At 44.3% G+C, this 20,722-nt stretch overlaps 1 protein-coding gene across 4 annotated transcripts in view; it reads left to right on the top strand.

Annotated features, from left to right (window-relative positions):
• Positions 1 to 20,722, top strand: part of HERC2 (HECT and RLD domain containing E3 ubiquitin protein ligase 2) — a 1,448,528-nt gene that overhangs the window by 203,848 nt on the left and 1,223,958 nt on the right. For all 4 annotated transcript variants that reach the window (XM_069204283.1, XM_069204284.1, XM_069204285.1 and 1 more), the window contains exons 13-15: positions 3,857 to 4,014; positions 8,210 to 8,323; positions 11,531 to 11,782. In XM_069204283.1, coding sequence (XP_069060384.1) covers positions 3,857 to 4,014; positions 8,210 to 8,323; positions 11,531 to 11,782 — 524 coding nt within the window. The remainder of the gene's footprint in view (positions 1 to 3,856; positions 4,015 to 8,209; positions 8,324 to 11,530; positions 11,783 to 20,722) is intronic.

The following is a 20,722-nucleotide window of genomic DNA, read 5'->3' as shown; positions in this document are numbered from 1 at the left end:
TAAAGGCTAAAGAAAGGAACATTGTATTTTGGAACTATTTTATGGATCTGTTCGCTACGCCCCTGGCCATTTTTGATGGTGCACAAGGGTGCCACGGCGCACAGATTGAGAATCGCTTATTTAGGCAACAGGAGAGATGAAGTAAACCTGGAGAGCCTAAAGCAAGTGAAGACAGTAAATGGAGAGCCAGGAAATATGAATTACATACCACAAAACCAATGGTAATCAATGGTCAACTTTTTGAAGGTCCCAAAGATGTCTTCAGCAAATCAGACAGATGTACTGTATGGTAGGCTGCAACCTAATAAAGCAGATGGTAGTGTGTTGTCTTAATTGACAAGGGGTGTAATTGTTGGACTGGGCTTTCTTAATACCTTCAGCTTTCCGGGACAAGAATGTGCAGATGCACCTTCTTCTGAAGTTGGTATCACATAGCAGCCATTTATGGTAGTGTATTGGAGTGAATGAATGCATCATGTTTCGCCTCCAAATCCTTAAATTAAGGAATGTAACTATCACTTGAAATATTTAGTTCTGGCTCTAACACATCACATGAAAGCAAACATAACTAGATAGGAATTATGGCAGCTTTCGTGTCACAGAGTGACTATCCAACACAACTGGTTGAATATATAACTGCCTCTTCCTCGGTAGGTAAATTAGGCACTCTGTCACAGGATTCACTGTGAAGAATTTCTCTTTGTGCAGGTTTTTAGAACGTGATTTTTAAATATATTTTAATATTTACATTAAATTCATTTAATTGAAGAAAACATGCATATGGAAGTTCTCTTTGATGCAGTCCGTTTTGCCCATATGTTTTTGATAAAGTACACTTGACTGGATGTCTCCATAAAATAGCATTATAAAACGAGAAAATAAAGACGTGCCTATAGCTAGAGTGAAAACAAACATAGGCTCTTTGCATGTTCCTCACACTGCATGATCCTCCATGCCCTGTAGTCGTTTTTTGCTTTTTTCCCTCTCACCGACCAGTTATGCCTGAGCAGTGCAGCCTTTTCGAGAGACAGACAATTATAACCAACGTACGCGCAGCTCTCCGCGACGCCGCTAACTGGATGACAACTAACCACCTCAAGCTTAACTCCAACAAAACCGAGATCATCATCATCTTCGGCCCCAACAAAACCATATGGGACGACTCCTGGTGGCTCACCGCCCTAGGACCCACACCCACCCCTGCAAACCACGCACGCAACCTCGGCATCATCCTGGACCCCTCCCTCTCCATGACACAGCTAATCAATGCTCTTACCTCCTCCTGCTTCCTCACACTCCGCACTTTAAAAAAAATAAAAAAATCCTTCAAATGGATTCCCCCAGAGACCAGGAAGACAGTCACCCATGCACTCATCAGCAGCAGACTAGACTACGGTAACGCCCTCTACGCCGGCACCACACTCAAACTTGCATGCAAACTCCAGAGAATTCAGAACACAGCTGCGTGCTTCGTCCTTGGCCTCCTCCGCCACAAACGAATCTCACCACACCTCAAAACCCTTTACTGGCTCCCCATAAACAAGAGAATCACATTCAAGATCCACATCCATGCACACAAATCCCTCCACAACACCGGCCCGACATACCTCAACGAAAGAGTGAACTTTCACACTCCCACCGCAACCTCCGATCAGCCAACCTTGCCCTAGCCACAGTCCCCTGCATCCAACGCACCACCACAGGAGACATTTCCTTCTCCCAACTCGCCCCCAAAACATGGAACTCCATCCCCACCAGCCTCCAAAACCAAAGACCTCCTGCTCTTCAGAAAGAACCTCAAAACATGGTTGTTCGAACAGTGACCCCCTGCCCCCCCTCACCACCCCCCCCACCCTCCCCCCACCAAAAAAAGCGCCTTGAGACCCTCAAGGGTGAGTAGCTCGCTTTATATTTTTTGATTGATTCATTACATCCTAAAAGGGATGGTTTTTGCCCTTTTGTCTATAAGTTGTAAAACATGGTTTACAGTTCTCTTTGATTAAAAAAAAATATATATACAAAGGTGCTATTGCTGTCTGTGTGAAAAGTATTTCTATTGTGATACCAATAAATAAGATTCTTGAAGGATCTTAAACAGGTATTTCCCCTTCCCCGTTCAGAAAGCCGACTTCCTCCTGGGAGTTAAACAAGACTTTCCTCTTTCCATCAGAAAATCTTCATTCTGGGTTGGTGAGATTCAGGCCCAGTGTTGATATAAGCTTTGCGCTCTGTTCTGAGCAAGATTGTTTTAGAATCCCACCAAAGTTTTTGCTGTAAAGTGACAATGGATTTCTATGTCAGTCAAAGTATAGACTCCATTCTCTCCCTTGAAGAAAGGTCCCTTCACAATCTGGATGTCAAAAGGGCTTTCCAAAATTACTTGACTGGGAGAAGGAGATTTAAAAAGCTTAAACAATTTCTTTCAGTCATGATCCCAACCATGCAACAGAGGAGACCTGAAGCAGCCTTGAGCCTGATAGATTTCGTAACTTATATTAACATACTACCAGAAGACCAAATAATACCTTTATAAAAACCTAAGACTAATGCTGAAAGGTAATAGTGATTATGACAGCCCTTTTTAACATCAGCCCTGTGGTTGAGATTTGCAGAGTGGGTGCCTGTAGATCACTTTGCAAACCTATGAAAGTAAACCTGGGTCGTCAGCCTTTGGTTAATTTTGAAGCTGAGGTAAGTCTTTAGTCCGCTTCCACTGCAATACTCTCTAGGGTTGCAATATCGCCCATGGGGTCTTATAGGAACAGTAAAGTTACTTTATGAAGGGTCGATTATTTGTACTCCGTTCCTTCCTTGTGTACTTTTCTCTTTTTTGTGTAGCTCTTAGGATAGTGGGGATCTGGGTTGAAGCATATGTGAAAGACATACTACAAAACTATCTTATTGACTTTTTTAATAAAACAAAAAGTGTACATACATTACCTGAAATAAGTTAATTTACTTGAAGTCTGAATAGTATGTACTATGCACACAAACCTTTCCTAAACAGCAAAAGATCTAAAGTTTGATCTTTCTCTGCAGTTTACATATTCCACTCCACATAGTGGATTAGTGCAAGAGATGCTCTATAAATTGAATGTTGATGTGACATTCTAATACATTTGTGGCAGTCTGCATTTGGATTGATAACTGGATTAGTTTAGTTATCTTTACCCATAATTCATTATTGAAGCATAATAGTGATGCCTATGTTACAGAGGGAGGCACTCTACTTTTTTTAGTAGTTTGAAATGGTGTACCTTTGTTTTGTCAAATCAGTATAGTTATTCAAACATAGCTGCTTTATTAAGATACCATTATTATTTGTGAAAACAAATTGGGTGTTGACTGGCCTTGCATGTAAATAATATTTTATTGCAAAACAGGTTTTATTCCCCACATTCCTTCTAATTGCCCACTTAGTCATAAGTTGTTGGCAGTTGCTAATAGTTGACCCAAAACATCAGTTATTCTGAGTCTACAAGAAATGTAAAACGTAATTTATTTACAGGGAGTAAAAAGTGTTTAAAGAAAGTTGCAATGTATACAATTCAAGAGCAGCATAAAAATTAAGCAAAGGAAAGTTTACCATAAGGGTTGTTTTAGATGTTCTTTTAAGTGCCTGCTGTTGTGTGTTAGATTCTTAAAATAAAACTTTATATTCTAGCCTTATCTTCATTCATGTGTTCTTTAAGCACCTATTAACCAAGCCTAGAAATCTAGGCAAATTTCAGTCAGAGGATGCTTTTGTTTTTTAATTAGAAATGTGTGTTTTGATCTGTTGACATTGATAACACAGGCTGTGTGATTATTTCTATGAACTATTCTGTAATTCATTGTTTTTATAACTCTTAAACAGGTCAGTGGAAGAGCCTAAGATGATTGCTGCTTTGTCTGGAAAGCAGACTGGGAAGCATGTTGTTTGCATAGCTTGTGGAAGCTCTTACAGCGCTGCCATTACTGCAGATGGAGAACTGTACACCTGGGGACGTGGTAACTACGGCAGACTTGGACATGGTACTGTCATCATCGCCATTTTTATTTGACACCCTCCTCAAAATATCATTGTTGTTGTAATTGCGTTATTTTTCTACTTGACAGCCTTAACTTTTTTAACTTAACTGATACATGCAGAATTGCTGTCCATCCAGTTTAAAGTTAGTTTCTTTTTTTGTTAGATAATTGATTTCAAACAAAATGTCAGGTTGAAAGTTTTAATTTTTTAAAAGAAAGAGCATTTTTTTCGATATGAGGAAGAATGGACTTCCCTTCTTGTTCATAGTCAATCTGTAGGGTTTGAATCCAGGTAACTACTAACTACATACTTACAGAAATACTTTTCTAACTGAAAGTGCCTGGATCGATATCTGTAATGGAATGTTACGTTATATTGATTTATATAGCGCACTAATCACCTGAGAGGGCCTTTGAGCATGTGTCTAGTTTTGTGGTCCCCAAGGTGCTTATATGAAGAGCCATGTCATCAGCTTCTTGCAGAACTCAAGAAGTGAGGAGGCTGCTCTGATGTGTATAGGGAAGTCATTCCATGTCTTGGGTGTAATGTAAGAGGACGAGCAATCTCCAGTTTTGATTATTGCGAATGTGGGGAATGTGTGCGAATGAGAGTGAGGCTGAGCACAGGTGTCTGGTGGGTTGGTGAAAAGTGTGTGCAGCTGTTCAGTTATTCTGGTCCTGTGTTGTGTAGGGCTTTGTATGTGTGTGAGAGAAGTTTGAATTGGCTGCGCTTGAAGGTCAAGCACGAGTCTTGTAGCAGTGTTCTGGGTGGTCTGGAATCTGTGTAATAGTTGTTTAGAGATTTCGGCGTGGAGAGTGTTGCTTAGCCCAGCCTGTTGGTGATGAGTGCTTGCCTGACAGTCCGTCCGTTGTTCTGAGGCAACCATTTGAAGGTTTTTCGCAGTATACGTAGGTTTTGGAAGCAGGAGGGGCACACTATGTTGACTTGAGCCGTCATGTTGAGCTTGTCATCCAGGATGATCTATAGATGTCTTGCGTGGTCTGTGGTTGTGGGTGTTGGCCCTAACTCCGACGGCCACCAGGGCAGTCCCATGGGAAGATCTTGTTGCTGAAGACCAGTACTTCCGTCTTGTTTAGGGTTGACCTGCAGGCAGTTGATTCACATCCAGTCTGCTTCCATGGTAATGCAGTTGGTGAAGTTGATCATGGCTGTGATTGTTTTGTCTGCCAGGGAGATGAGTTGGGTGTCATCAGTGTAGGAGATGACGGTGATGTCTTGTGATTAGATGATGTTGGCAAGCGATGTCATGTATATGTTGAAAAGGGTGGGTCCTCGTATCAATTTCTTGTTCTCTGATGTGAAGGGTGACAGCCTGACCCTTTGGGTTCTTTCTGTGAGGAAGGAGCAGATCCATTGTTTGTCTTTTTTTGATGAGGGTTTTATGGAAGACCGTGTTAAAGGCCATTGAGAGGTTGAGCAGGATGAGAGCTGCTGTTTCTTCTCAGTCAAGGATAATTCGAATGTCATCAGTGGTCATGATGAGTGCTGTTTCAGTGCTGGACTTCTTTCTGAATCCTGATTGAGTATGGTTTAGCAGATGATGATGATGATGATGTTCGAGGTGGGTTTTGAGTTGCTTGTTGATGGCCTTTTTAGTCACTTTGGCTAGCTAGGGAAGCAGAGACATGGGTTGGAAGTACTCAGTTGATTCAGGCCTTCTGTGGTCTTTTTGAGGAGTGTGTTGATTTCTGCAACTTTCTATTCATCCGAACAAGTGATGGATGTGATGGAGGTGTTGCAGTGTGGCGCAGGTTGGTTATCATTGATCATGTTCCCATTTGTAGATGTGGTGGTGGCATTGGTCCATTTGGGTTCCTAAGTAGATAGTCTGCAAGATTGCACGTGTGCGTTTCTGTTGAGGGTTGTCCATTCGGTCAGGTGGCCATCTTGGTTGGTAGTGGGTAGGTAAGCAACATGCTCTCTGTGTTTGGGTTGGTTTGTGTAGTTGCTGTAGATGTTTGATATTTTTCTGTGGAATAAGTTGTATAGATTGTTGCAGAGTTGCTGGGATTCAGTGATGTTGGTGACAGTGGCTCCGGGTGAGGTGGAATCCTTAATGATCAAGAAGATTTCCTGACAGCTAGTGGAGCTTCCTTTGATGTGGTCCTTGAGTGCTTTTTTTCTTGATGTCGCTTATTTGCTAGTGATACCGTCTGAGTGCAGCCTTATATGTAGTTCTGTCTGTGGTGTCATGCCTAGCTCTCCGTTTCCTTTCTAGCTGTTTACAGTGTTTGGTGTCTCAGAGATCTTATGTGTACCAGCTGACCTGTTTGTGTGATCTACTATGCTTGTTGGGTTTGACCGGTGCGAGGGAGTCTGCACAGTTCTAAATCCAGTTGTTAAAGTTGTTGATGTCCTTGTTGAGGTTGTCTGTGGGGCTAGGTTGATCTGTGTTGATTGCACTGAGCCAGTCTGCTTCTGTGATTTTGCATCAGCTGTTTCTTTGAATGCTGAACCTGGTAGGGGTGTTGACCTGAGGTGTGTTGATTTGGAAGTGGATAATGGAGTGGTTGGTCCATATGCACAGTCTGGTGAAATTATATTTGATGCTGTCACTTGTGGTGAAGGTGGGATCCAGTGTGTGTCATGTGGTGTGTATGTGTGGGGGTTCTAAGATGAGCTAGGTGAGTACGATGTTGCTCAAGCTTTTGAGACGTGCTGTAGAGCAGAGGTCCTTTCTTTCTTCCAGGTGAAAGTTGATGTCACCAAGAAGAATGTAGGCTCTGGAATCGATGGTGAGCAGAGCGACAAAGTTGTTGATGAGGTTGGTAAAGGTGGCTTGTGGTCGATAGGCGAGGGTACTGTTGAGGGTGATGTTTTCTGAGATTTGCAGCTTGAAGTGCAGGAGTTCCATGAATGGGGTGCTGTTTCCTGGATGTTGTGCATTTGGTGGATTCCTTATAGATGATAGCAAGTCCTCCTTGTGGCTTGTGAAGGCATCCCTGTCAACAGATCCTGTAGCTCCTAGGATTGCAGTGGCGATGTTGGTAGCCGATGAGAGGTTGAGCCAGGTCTCTGTGATAAAATGAGGATGTCAGGTGCGTCCGTAGTCAGCAAGTCTTATATTTTGGTTCTGTGTTTGCTGAGTGATTGTGTGTTGAGAAGAATGCATGTGAGTGGGCATTGATGTGCAAAATGGCTGTGGTGTGTGGTATAGCATGGTGGTGAAGGTGGTGTAGGTGGTGTTGGTGCTTGTGTGGCATGCTTTGGGAGGGAGTGTAGGGGACATTATTAGTAATTGCATAAGGATGTGACTGTGTGGCTGCTGTAGAACTGACAATGGGTGCAGATAAAAGCTCCTACAATGTTGTAAGGTGCGGCACGGCAGCAGTTGGGGGAATGGCATCCAGGGTCTAGCGTCCTAAGGAGTGCTGCTGAGTATTGCTGGGCTGTGAAGGTTCCTGGTGCTCGGCGCTGTCCAGGTGCAGACGGGCGCAGATTGGCTTGCCTTTGGTGCGCCAGCAGCATGCCCTCTGCGTGCATCCACTGCATGTCCATATTGCAGCTGCCATTAAGTAGGTCCTTGGAGAAAGGAGGACTGCAGGGAGCTGTGATGTCATTTTCTGTGCTGATAGGGGAAGGGAAATCAAGTCCTCTTGTTTGACTTCTTTTTGTAAAGATGGTTTTGGCAGGAAAACTAGTAATGTCACTTCCTGTCCAGATGTATGATGGGAAATTCAGCGATGTCACTTCCTGTGTAGATGGATGATAGGACATCCAGTGATGTCATTAACTATGCTGATGTCCTCTGCCAGAGACTAAAATGGCTGTATAGGTGTAGCTCCATTTATTCCTGTGTAGTATTACCATGCTCAAATGTAATGTTTTTCTTTAGACAATCCCAAGCATGGGGTGGGCAGTGGGGGTGTAGGGCAAGGGAGTTTTTCCGTAAAAAACAGTTTCACCGTAGAGATACAAAAAGCACTGTCTTTCACCATTTAGAATTGTACTTTGTTTACAGTGCTGCATTGTGGGAATGTTAAACCCTGAAAATGTCACTTCCCAGGCGTGTCTGTAAACCTGAGGATGACAGTATACTAGATCTGCAACCAATTTTTTTTTATTTTGTGTAAATCTCTCTTGTTATTTTTATTCAGACTTTATGCCAGAATGTTGTTTAAGAAGGGCAGTGCTCATCTCCTAAATAATTATCTGTCTTGCCTTTTATTTTTGTAGGCTCAAGCGAAGACCAGACTAATCCGATGCTGGTAACTGGACTGAAGGGTTTGAAGGTTGTAGACGTGTCGTGTGGAAGTGGTGATGCTCAAACTCTTGCAGTTACTGAAAATGGTTAGTGGCTTAATATAATCCTCACCTAACTGTGTCATGAATTTAGCTCTGCTTTGACCTTTTAGAGGGTATACCTTGGGCACATTATTTAACATGTGATGGTTCATTGTGGCAGGTTAATACTGTAGCATTAATCCAGGTGTCCTGTTTGCCCATTTGCTTCTGTATAGATTCCCATACCTTTTCATATGCTTTCATCCAGTGGCTTGCTCCAAAGTGCCACTTCACAAATTAAACCTTTTGGGTGTCCACCATAGATGTTTATATAATCTTGACTGAATCCCCCAGTTATACTCACAACTGGGACTTCCGTCTTTCTGAATCATGTTAGCTTGTGCAACAGAAATTTGTTTTAAACCTATTCAGTTTCAAGGGGAAGATGAGTGAATCTCATTTTGAGCCCAACATTCGATAGAGATGAAAAATCTTGAATTTTCTGAGCTCACAAGACATTTTGAATCTCATGACTAGATTTCAAACATCAGACTTGCCACACAAATCAACCTTTTGGCTGTACTAGTGATAAATATATGTAGTTAAAGGCTATCACCATGACTCCCTTAGGGTGTATTTGTACGTCACTTTATTTATCACCCCAAGGCCTGGCCCCCTATCTTCAGTTTTGCTTGCCTCCTCATGAGTCCACATTTTAGAAGTGAGAACCGAGTTGCATAGTGATCATACCTCAGGAAGTGAGATCACTTGACAAGAAAGTCATAGCAGGAAACTGATAAAACTCTACAAAATACATGTACAGTGAATAAAATAACACCAATAACTGACTTAAGTTGACTTGCAAATGATTATTTCACAGAGTGGATATTTGCACTTTTTCATGTTATGAAAACTATTTAATTGCCTTTCAGGACCTGCTCTGCCTACATCATAGATGTAGGTAAAGCCCCCTACCGCCCTGGTCTCTTTCTTTCTTTTTTTTTTTTTAATCAAACACAACAAATACTACTTCACATGACTACACCATTACATAGTACATGTAATGTGAGAAATTGTGTTTTACTTCATACATCTTATGGATTGCAGTGTAGTTGACAACCAGATCATACCATCAGTGACATATCATGAGTATGCTATGACATTTTGAAGTAATTGATGGGACAAGTTATTCAGCTCTTGTTGTCTGTTCAGAGTGTTAGGGAAAGAACAGAACACATCAAGAACATTAGACGTTAAAATAAATCCAAAAGGGCTGTGGTGGGCTGGGAGTAGTAGCTGGTTAATTGGACAAGAAATGGAAATTAGACAAGATGTATAGACCAGAAACAAATGATCCTCGTTCTTTGAAAACTTGGGGGCAGCTGTAGGGAAATTGGGGAGGTAGGCAAAATATCAAGCAGACAGACCACGCACCTCCCATCGTCGCAAACACAGGGGCCTAAGTGTGTGACCGATGAGACCAATACGGACTATACCAATTGGAGCCAAACTAAAATTGAGACAGTTGTCACATGCCTGAAGGCATGTTGAAATAGGAAGGGTATCATCTTTAGGATTTGTCTGGAATGCTAGCAGTAGTTCATCCCAGTTATGTGAGATGAAGTAAATTTTGTCCTTATGCCTCTTCCTATTGGATCTCGCTGATTTCTTCTGCCTCCCAAGTCGCTAACAACTTTCTTCACTTATGGCCTATGGGCGTACTAGCCTCCAGTGTCAGATTACCATGTGTTTTGCAAATGATAGCGTGAGGTCCAGGGAGCAGGCTGTGAGCTTATTTCTTTTTGGCCATTACCCCTAAACTGAAGATTCTGTAGGACCCCACATGCGGGCGGTTCCACTGAGTCATTGTTCCAGTCCAGCCTGAGCGAACAGCGCAGTTTTATACATTAAGAGTTGGTCTTTGTGAATAGAATAGTGTTCCCTGATCTCATGGAAGGACAAACTGATGGAGAAAGATCGCCCAATGTCGAGAGACCAGCAGAATTCCAGCGCTTCAGATTAGTCTTGGTAGAGCGCTCCTGCTCTCCAGTAAACCATGAAGAGTAATGGCCGGCACACAAGGATGATCCTGAGCAGTAGATTTGTTAGCTTCTAAAGTAACCATAATCCACTTGCAGCAAACTGGGATGCAGAGGGCTACTGTAGTGTACAGGAAAGAAGAGCTGTATTTTAAGCTGCTCCAACAATGTGGCTGTGCCATCTAGGTATAGTTTCTTAAATGCTTGTGCACAAATCACTCCGTCATTCTGGGAGTTTTCAGTAGAAACGTTAAATAAGCAGTTACAGAAATACACTAATTCATGATAGTATACAGACAATCCACCACATTTAAGACACGCAGAGCAGCCAATGAGGTCGAGGCAGTTTGAGCTTCTACTCAAGGTAAGGTTTCCTTGAACGAGATCCGATAAAATTCAGAATCTCTAAAGTAAATTTGTATTCTGTATTTGTTAATATCATAAGGATAACGTGGCTGAGTGTTGCCACTCAGTTGGGACAAATATTTGAAACTTGGTACCTATTGGACTACAATACAAATTTGATTCCCCAAAGTTAAGGCTGTGGTTGGAAATCCAGCCCGACAATGTAAATGTTGCTGGCATAATATATCCTAAGTTGGATTTTCATGGTGTTTCTTTCATTATCCAAATTCTGCTTAGAACTTTAAGAAAATAAATGAACCATAACTATTTCAGCTGCTGAGACAGTGCAGATTGACTTGAATCTACTGATTACTGTAAGCACATTTTGTTTACAGGATTTAACTTTTTGCGGCTTAATTGAATATAAGCCAGAAATGTAATGTTTTACCATTCACCCTTTGAGCCATGCACTACTGATTTCTATATCGTACAAAGTTGAGTTAAGATTTTATAGTGTGTGATATTTTCAATCAGGTTGCCATAAGGCAATTCATCATCTCTTTAGGAATCTCTCTTGATGATCTCTGTCTCATATGTGTAGTCTTTAATATGTTAAGCATATATGTTCAATATGTTTAATTTAGCACGCCTTATTTCAGTTGTTGAAATCTTGTAGTCTGAGTACAGTGCTTGAATCAGTCATCTGAAATAGTATTGATTACATGTTTATCTCTGCTCCAGGACCCCTGAAATATAGTCTTTTATGGAATAAATTCAGAAACAAGTAACTGTGTTGCAGTTCCAAAGTATTTCATGTGATTCATATTGCTTGAATGTCAAAACAATAAAAAATGTTAAAATAAAGGTCCTCTAAAAAACTTTCTTTCAGGTCAAGTATGGTCTTGGGGTGATGGAGATTATGGCAAGTTAGGAAGAGGGGGAAGTGACGGATGCAAAACTCCTAAAATGATAGAAAAGCTCCAGGACCTTAATGTTATCAAAGTCCGCTGTGGGAGCCAATTTTCTGTTGCACTCACCAAAGAAGGTCAGGTGTACACTTGGGGCAAAGGAGACAATCAGAGACTTGGCCATGGAACTGAAGAGCATGTGAGGTACCCAAGACTTCTGGAAGGTTTGCAAGGTATGTGTATTTTTCGAATTTTGTTGGGTTGGTTGTACATAAGAAACTTGTGTCAAAGCTTTGTTATGACTGAGGTAGATGTCTTCCTCATAAGCCACCAGGTAAGAGGCAAGACATTGTGGGTCAGACTAAGTGCTAGTGTAAAGGTGGTATCTGCACAGGATCATTTACTGTTTTGTTTTACAGCTGCATCCACAATTTTGGAACAAACTGTTTGTTTTTTAAGTGATAACACAATATCTTGAATGCATTATAAGTGTTGTGCTTCTCCTCAGAATACAGATAATTTTACCTAGCTTACTTATAGTGCTTATTCTGATGATAGCGAATCTAGTCTGCTACACTAGCCTAACCCTGGGGGAAGTGGCCGTCCAGGGATTCCTTGTACCCTCTCAGTGGAGAAGAACTTCAGACTCCGATTAGCCTCTAGTTGTTGGAGTAGATTCGCTGGTGTGAGGAAATCCGCCATCACGTCCCCAATAGTCTTTGGGGGTGGCAGTTTAGATACCTTAGGTTGCACCATGACCATAGAATGTCATCCCTTGGTGTCCACGGCCTAGCATCATGGAGTGGAGAGACACCAACAGACTCTTCTCCAGGAGGACACTACCCTTCGATGTCCATCAGGGGAGGCGAGGGCGCCACAGCTGCTCCCAGGCCATGTCACACTTTCCACGCAAAGGGGCCCGGCTAATGACCACAAACAAGCCAAGGTCTCACTTTCCCCTGGTGCAAGCCTCACATGCACTCCAGGTCCTCCCTTCACCAGACACCAAACAGGTTACCACCCCAAATCCCCCTCATTCGGGTTTCCCCATCTACCATGAGTCTGTCTTCTGCTGCCACTGCATCCCCACGTCGCTCCCAGCTTCCTGGCTAGGGTTTCAGCTTCTAGTCTCTTTGTGCCCATGGGACGACCTCTGTTCCTCACAGCTTCCACTCGGGTTCACAGTGGTTTATATCGTGTTGAGTGAGAGCAGTAGACAGGGTGGCAGCCACCTCCTTGAAAGCCCTCCAGTGCAGGGTCCAGCGGCCAGGGCCACTTGTCCTCTCCTGCTTGATCAGCACACTCCTTCCTGGCGCCTTGTCATGGCCTAGCCGTCCCTCGCCAACGATCTTTGGACAACGCTGCAGTTGAGTCTCCCCTTCAATTCGACGTCTGGCTGCCGAGTCTGACTGCTGACACCGGGTCCCACACCTGGGTCTTTATTCTCGCCCGTAGCTCAGCCCGAGGCCGGCCACATTAGCCAGGCTCCTCTGTGTAAGTGTGGTCGGCTGCTTCTTCTGACAGTTGTCGCAGCTTCAGGCGCTGACCTCCATCTCATGGTTTTGCCGGCCCCTTTACCCCTCTTAGCCGGCAACAGCCTTATCTCCTCACTTCACAGGGCTCGATGACAGTGGCCCTTGTTAGCCATTTCCCTGTGGGCCAGGCCCCGCTCGCCGACTACAGGTTCTCCACCTCCGGTGCCAGACAGCAGACCCCAGTTGTTCCTTGTAAGCACCAAGGGTAGTCTCATGAGCTGGCTCTAGTAGGCCTCGCCTGGAAGGTTGACATCCGGATTATAGCAGGCCAGGCAGGAGCCTCACACCAGTGCGACCACACTCTGTGCCATCTTCCACGCCCCCTCAATATTAAGACATTGTCTAAACCAGAGCAAATAGTCCAATGTTTATCAATACGAACTGACCTAAAGAACTTACTATATATATTTTTCTTTAATCCTGCAATGTTAGGAAACATAACAACTAGACTGTAGCATTAATCTATAGCTGTGCCACAGCAACAGCTTTATGTTAGAGGCTTAACTAATGTCCACAGTGGGGCCTTCCCCTGATAACAAAACCCAACTCTTGACACAGCAAGAAAAAGTGCCATAGGTGTCCTTCAACTTAATGGCGTACCACAAATTTACAAGCTCTCCTGGACTATGATGACTATTTCCAGTGGGAATCATTCCTACAAAATATTGGGATAGAGGAGTAGAAAATTGTGGCTTAGAGAAAGATTATTTCCTTCAGCAGCATATGCTGCTCTGTAGTTGCAGCGGATGTAGCAGCGTCATTCAGCACATGGTCAGATTAACACCATCTTCAATTACATTGCCAGTCTTGGATATGTATTTATGGGTTCCACCTTGAGGTACATTAATACTTGTTGGACTTTCCATATGATGCAGCTCATTTATTTGGACCACATGTTGATGGACCCTTGAAACAAACTAAAAAGACACTAATGCAGCCTAATATATAGGTGTTGGTTAGCAGCCACGTTTTTTCCAGCGGTACCAACAATAACAGCACAGTACTGCTCTCTTTAGGTAGCCCTTTCAAGGCACTCAGTCCTTTCAACAACAGACAGCGGCAACAAGCCACACAAAATCAGACCTTTCAGAAAGGAGAATTTTGTGGGCACAGGGTTGTGGCAATAGTTTCTATTCTTGAAGACCCACTGTAGCAGGAAAACAAGAACAACAGATACGTGGGTATGGCTAGTGGTGTATCAAAGCTACTTCTTTTACGATCACACAAATTCCTCTATCACAAACAACACATTCTGCTCCTACTAGAAGAAAATTGCTCTGTATTCAATAGAAGAGCAAAAGAGAAAGCACTGTTGCACTGTTACAAATGGAATTATAGGAGTACTGGTACTGGCCTGGAGAGTAACTGCTTGCTCCTAAGAAGTGCCAGCACTTTTCCATTAAATGTATTGCAGCAGTGCTTAGAAATGCAGTTACTCTTCCTTTCAAATTTAAAAAGTGCAGGTGCTCCGTACCGGACCATTTGAAGGACTGCTGTTAAATCAGAGAGGTAAAGGAGTCTATTTCATGCTCTTCTGAACTCACAAAAAGGATAGCAAACTGCACCATATGCCTTGCAGTGCATTCTTCTAGACGACAACACAGACATCAGGGTTATATCCCGATACTTTCAAGTTAACACAAGTATCTTCAATTCGTGGCAGGTGCAAAGCATTATTAAAAGCTGCTCCAAGACCGATCATGAAATGCTTTGCCTTGGTTTTGGCTCATCTTCACTGTGAACGAGAATATGCTTACCCTTATCTAGGCAATTGCTGTTAAAAGGTAAAACAGCTCATCAGTGCCTGTCCCACTCACTGACAAAAGAGCTCCTCTTCACCAGTTAGGATTCACCCTCAGTGTCATAATATCCCATTCCGCAGCCGCTGCAGACTCAAATTTATTTGAACACAACACTGAATAGTCCGAATACCACAAAGAACTTGAGGAATGTACCTTGACAGTAAAAGAGATTGGGAGGGAAGACAAGTCGTGCTTCAGAGCATCTTGCCCAACAAGCCATATATGTTTCCCGATCTCTACGTCCCTATTGCTCCTCAAGAACTATTCCCGCTTGTTCTAGCTCAGGAGCAGTGAAAGAATGCAAAGGGTGAACTGGTGGTGGTAAGCTACTTCAACTTAGCCTGGTACTATGACTTAGACCGAGATGGGCAGTACCATGGTGTCAGGGGTGTCATGTTTAGGACACTGAAGAGGAAATCTGACTTGAGTCTGTAGGAGGCCTGTAAACACCTCCACCAGGGAGAGAATTAGTATGCCTACTATTTCCAGACCCACAACAATTACTTGCAGTTAGGTTAACAGCTAATTCTTCATTCCTAGATGCACTCCTTCACCAATGTGTACCGCTCCTGACATCTTCATTTCTCACCATGCACATATAGGCATTTCCTGAGGGGAAGGAGAGCAAGCACCAGGAATAATACTTTGAAGGTGTCAAGGCAAGACCCTTTGAGATTTTGTCCACAGAGCAGTGTTGGTGAAGGTGAAAAGTGACTTCATGGAGACAAACAAATCCCCAGACATGTCCCTTGCATGGTCTAGGATGCCTTCAAGAATCCATAAAGAGGCCTTAGGAAATCTACAAAATCTAAGAGCTCCTAAAACCAGATGCAACCTCAGGACCAGAATAAACCGTATTCTCCTCAGCTAGGTAAACCATTGGCAGTCCTCTTCTGAACATTCATCAAAACATCTGGCTTAACTTACACCATGTATGAAACTAATCTAACATTAATCCACAACCCTGTAAACTATTAGTGACCGTGCCTCTCATAGGTCTATAACCTTTTTAGATACCAGTGCAAAAATATTCATGAAATATATAGTCAGCGGGATCAATGCTTTTATGCCCTACCTGGTGGAACTGTACCAGAAGGGCTTAATTGAACTAGCACAAAAGGAAGTGACACTGTAAGGGGACCGGATAATCTGCTAGGAAAGGTAAGAAGAAGGAGGTGTGCCTGACCTTACTGCTGTCTTTTGACGTGGAGGCGTCATTTCAAAGAGAGTTTCTTTGAAGCAGTCATCTATAAATTAGGATTAGGAGTTAGATTAATTATTGAATCCTAAAGCCTCAGTCAGACGAAATGGAATGAGATTTCCCACCCTTCCCCTAGGCATGGGCATTAGCATAAGACAGTGGTGTCCACTCTGCCCTGCTGCCCCCATTCCTGTGCAGATGAGCCCCACCCATTCCCCTCATGGAGAGGATTAGAGCCTGAAGAGAAATCAATGGTTTTCCCTCTGGCAAGGTTGACCTTAAGATCTTTCTTTCCACAGATGATGATATGCTAACCCTGACAGACTCAATGAGCTCTCTTCTGTCAGTGCTGGAGGAGCTGGATCAGTTCAAAGCGGTCACTGGGCTTAAGGTTAACAAAGAAAAGTTGGTTGTTCTCGACATGTCAATTTTCCCACCCCAGATGCTGTTACAGATGGGCGACTCGCTTTATCATTTAGGTGGGAAGACTGATTGATTAGATATCTAGTACTGACCTTGACCAGCAGGCTGCAGAGAGGCCAACTTGCTGGAGGCACAGCTCTACCCGATAAATCTCCTGGCTAGAATGTAACAGCGCTCTAAAAATTAACGTGCTCCCCAAGGTCCTCTTCCTCGGTGTCCCTTCCAGTAAGCACTTCCTTTGTTGATATTCACTGAAAGTGCAATTGATGTATAGACATTATGTTGAATAGGGGAGGGGTGTAGGCCCCATTTCTCAAGGAAGCCAATGGCAGCCAGAGAGAAGGGGGGAGGGATTGGCAGCTCACCTTCCTGCCATCTCAAAATAGTCACTGAGGGAAAGTGAAGAAAAAAAACCAACCTGGCTCTCTATGTATCATACGGTGGATGGACACTGCTTTTGGGGCCTTGCTGGGTAAATCATATAGTTGACACAATGTGTACCTAGCCACTCCAGTAAAAACTGTCCTTATGATAGAGCACCTAATCGCTGAGAAGGGAAAATGTATCTCCTTTGCATCCCTAAACACTACTGTCCAGCTCTGCCCCTCATTCACCCCAGCTGTAGAAGGAGAAGGTTTTCAAGACTGTGAAATGGAGGAATGCAGAAACCTATCAGACATGTTTATTTGAGACCTTGTCAGATCTTTCCTCCAATTCAAAACCGATTTTGCCATGCCAGAAACAAACCATCTCCAGGCACTTGGCACTTCATCTCCCCAATGTAAAGACAGCTTGCAGGTTTCTAACTCATTTTGAAAAGCTGATTTGAATACATGTGATCTCCTAAGGGCCTCATCTCCAAGACTTGCAGGGTACTCCAACTCAGAGATAGTCGTATCTACAGAGATTGGATATGAAAGTTGGGGTCAGACTTCAGACACGGCATGGGAGATACTGTGGGTCAGCATTCCCAAAGCATACTGTACCATCCGCCAGAGAAAATCAGCATACAAAATAATGTACCAGAGGTACATGACACCCAAGCACCTTCACTGTCTTTACCCATCCACTGAGGGTGTATGCTGAAGATGCAATATTGGGGAGATTTAGAACTTCCTCCACATGTGGTGGCTCTGCTTGGTCATAAAGATATAAATATTTTCCGGAAGGTAATCCTTGGGCATATTAAAGAGACCCTGGAACGTCCTATTACGAAAGACCCAAAACTAACTATCCACTGAGTGCGATGGGGGAATCTTGTGAGCATGACCGACCATGACTGGTCCTGATTACTGCATCTGCTGAGAGAGGCAAGAGAAAATCTGAGTAGTTCTGGAGAAAGAAGGAGTATCATCAGGTTCGATGGCATCTGTCGCTGTAGATACGCATGTTTTGCAATAGCTCGCCATCTGGTGTTGGGCCGGAGTGTTACAAGTTGTTTTTCTTCGAAGAACTCTTTCGAGTCACGGGACCGAGTGACTCCTCCTTTTGTCTCCATTGCGCATGGGCGTCGACTCCATCTTCGATTGTTTTTTTCCGCCATCGGGTTCGGACGTGTTCCTGTCGCTCCGAGTTTCTGAACGGAAAATTAGCTAATTTCGGAAGATTTTCGTCGGTATTGTTGCGTTCGGGATCGGCGTACTTAGATTCAACACCGCATCGAAGATCGAAGAGCTCCGGTGCCCTTCGGGGTAGTTTTTCGATCCCCCGTCGGGGCCTGGTCGGCCCGACCGCGTGCTGAAGAACGCCGATGGAACGGACCCCGTTCCGTTTCTGCCCCAAATGCCACAATAAATACCCCTATACAGACCAACACTTGGTCTGTAACCTGTGCCTGTCACCTGAGCACAGTGAAGACACCTGTGAGGCCTGTCGTGCGTTCCGGTCCCGAAAGACACTCCGAGACCGTCGAGCCAGAAGACTTCAGATGGCGTCCGCGCCGACAGCCCACCGAGAGTTCGAGGAGCAGGAAGAGGAAGGTACCTTCTCGATCCAAGAATCGGACTCCGAAGGATTCGACGATACACAAACCGTGAGTAAGACGTCGAAAACCACACAGAGGAAGATTTACAAGGCCCAGGGGACGCCACTGCCATCAGGCCATGGCTCCACCCATAAATTCGGTGACCGACCGTCGGCACCGAAAAAGGCCCAATCAGTGCCGAGATCGTCCGACTCCGGTCGAGACACCAGCACGCAGCCTTCTCGGGACCGAGAAAGTGCTGGAGACAAGCCTCGACACCGAGATGCCGGTGTGGACACGGCTCGACGCCGAGACAGCGGCACCGAAGAAGATCGACGCCGAGAGGTTTCGGCCCCGAAAAAGAAAAAAGTCACCTCGGAGCCGAAAAAACACGCAGACAAGGTTTCGGTGCCGAAACAAACTGCAAGCGACCCAGCTTCAGGCTCTTATACAGAAGAGCACTCGCTAACCTCCCAAATGCAAAAGCATAGGTTTGAGGAAGAGCTACAATCAACTGATGTGGACCATACGCAAAAGCGTATCTTCATACAGCAGGGGACAGGAAAAATAAGCACCCTTCCCCCCATTAGAAGAAAGAGAAGGTTGGAGTTCCAAACTGAACAGACACCACAACCAAAAGTGGTGAAAAGAGTTACCCCACCACCCTCTCCTCCGCCCGTGATTAACGTCTCACCAGCACGAACTCCATCACACTCCCCAGCTCACACCACCATAAGCCAGGGTGACCAAGATCAAGACGCATGGGACCTATACGACGCCCCAGTGTCAGATAACAGTCCGGAGGCATACCCTACGAAGCCATCTCCACCAGAAGACAGCACCGCGTATTCTCAAGTGGTGGCTAGAGCAGCACAATTTCACAACGTAAGCCTCCACTCAGAACAGGTCGAGGATGATTTTTTATTCAACACACTCTCATCCACCCACAGCTCATACCAAAGCCTGCCTATGCTCCCTGGTATGCTCCGGCACGCGAAAGAAATCTTTAAGGAGCCGGTCAAAAGTAGGGCAATCACACCAAGGGTGGAAAAAAAGTATAAGGCGCCTCCTACAGACCCGGTTTTCATCACTACACAGCTGCCACCAGACTCTGTCGTTGTAGGAGCAGCTAGGAAAAGGGCCAACTCTCACACATCTGGAGATGCACCACCCCCAGATAAAGAAAGCCGCAAGTTCGATGCAGCTGGTAAAAGAGTCGCAGCACAAGCTGCAAACCAGTGGCGCATTGCGAACTCCCAGGCACTACTTGCGCGCTATGACAGAGCCCACTGGGACGAGATGCAACATCTCATTGAACATCTGCCCAAGGACTTACAAAATAGGGCAAAACAAGTGGTTGAGGAGGGACAGACCATCTCCAACAACCAGATCCGCTCCTCCATGGACGCTGCAGATACAGCTGCACGGACAATTAATACATCTGTAACTATCAGAAGGCATGCATGGCTCCGAACGTCTGGATTTAAACCAGAGATTCAACAAGCAGTTCTCAATATGCCTTTTAATGAAAAAGAACTGTTCGGTCCAGAAGTGGACACAGCGATTGAGAAACTCAAAAAAGATACGGACACTGCCAAAGCCATGGGCGCACTCTACTCCCCGCAGAGCAGAGGGAATTACAGCACATTCCGTAAAACACCCTTTCGAGGGGGGTTTCGGGGTCAGAGCACACAAGCCAGCACCTCACAAGCAACACCGTCCAGTTACCAGGGACAGTATAGAGGAGGTTTTCGGGGACAATATAGAGGAGGGCAATTCCCTAGAAATAGAGGAAGATTTCAGAGCCCCAAAACCCCTACTACTAAACAGTGACTCACATGTCACTCACCCCCTCCACACAACACCAGTGGGAGGAAGAATAAGTCATTATTACAAAGCATGGGAGGAAATCACTACAGACACTTGGGTTCTAGCAATTATCCAACATGGTTATTGCATAGAATTTCTACAATTCCCTCCAAACATACCACCAAAAGCACAAAATTTGACAACACACCATTCCAATCTCCTGGAGATAGAAGTGCAGGCACTATTGCAAAAGAATGCAATCTAATTAGTGCCAAACACACAAATAAACACAGGAGTTTACTCACTGTACTTTCTGATACCAAAGAAGGACAAAACGCTGAGACCAATCCTAGACCTCAGAGTAGTGAACACTTTCATCAAATCAGACCACTTTCACATGGTCACACTACAAGAAGTATTGCCATTGCTAAAACTACACG

This window comes from Pleurodeles waltl, chromosome 8 (genome assembly GCF_031143425.1).
Source record: "Pleurodeles waltl isolate 20211129_DDA chromosome 8, aPleWal1.hap1.20221129, whole genome shotgun sequence".
NCBI lineage: Eukaryota > Metazoa > Chordata > Amphibia > Caudata > Salamandridae > Pleurodeles > Pleurodeles waltl.
Note: the sequence above shows the minus strand (reverse complement) of the source record. Positions and strands in the feature narration are given on the sequence as shown.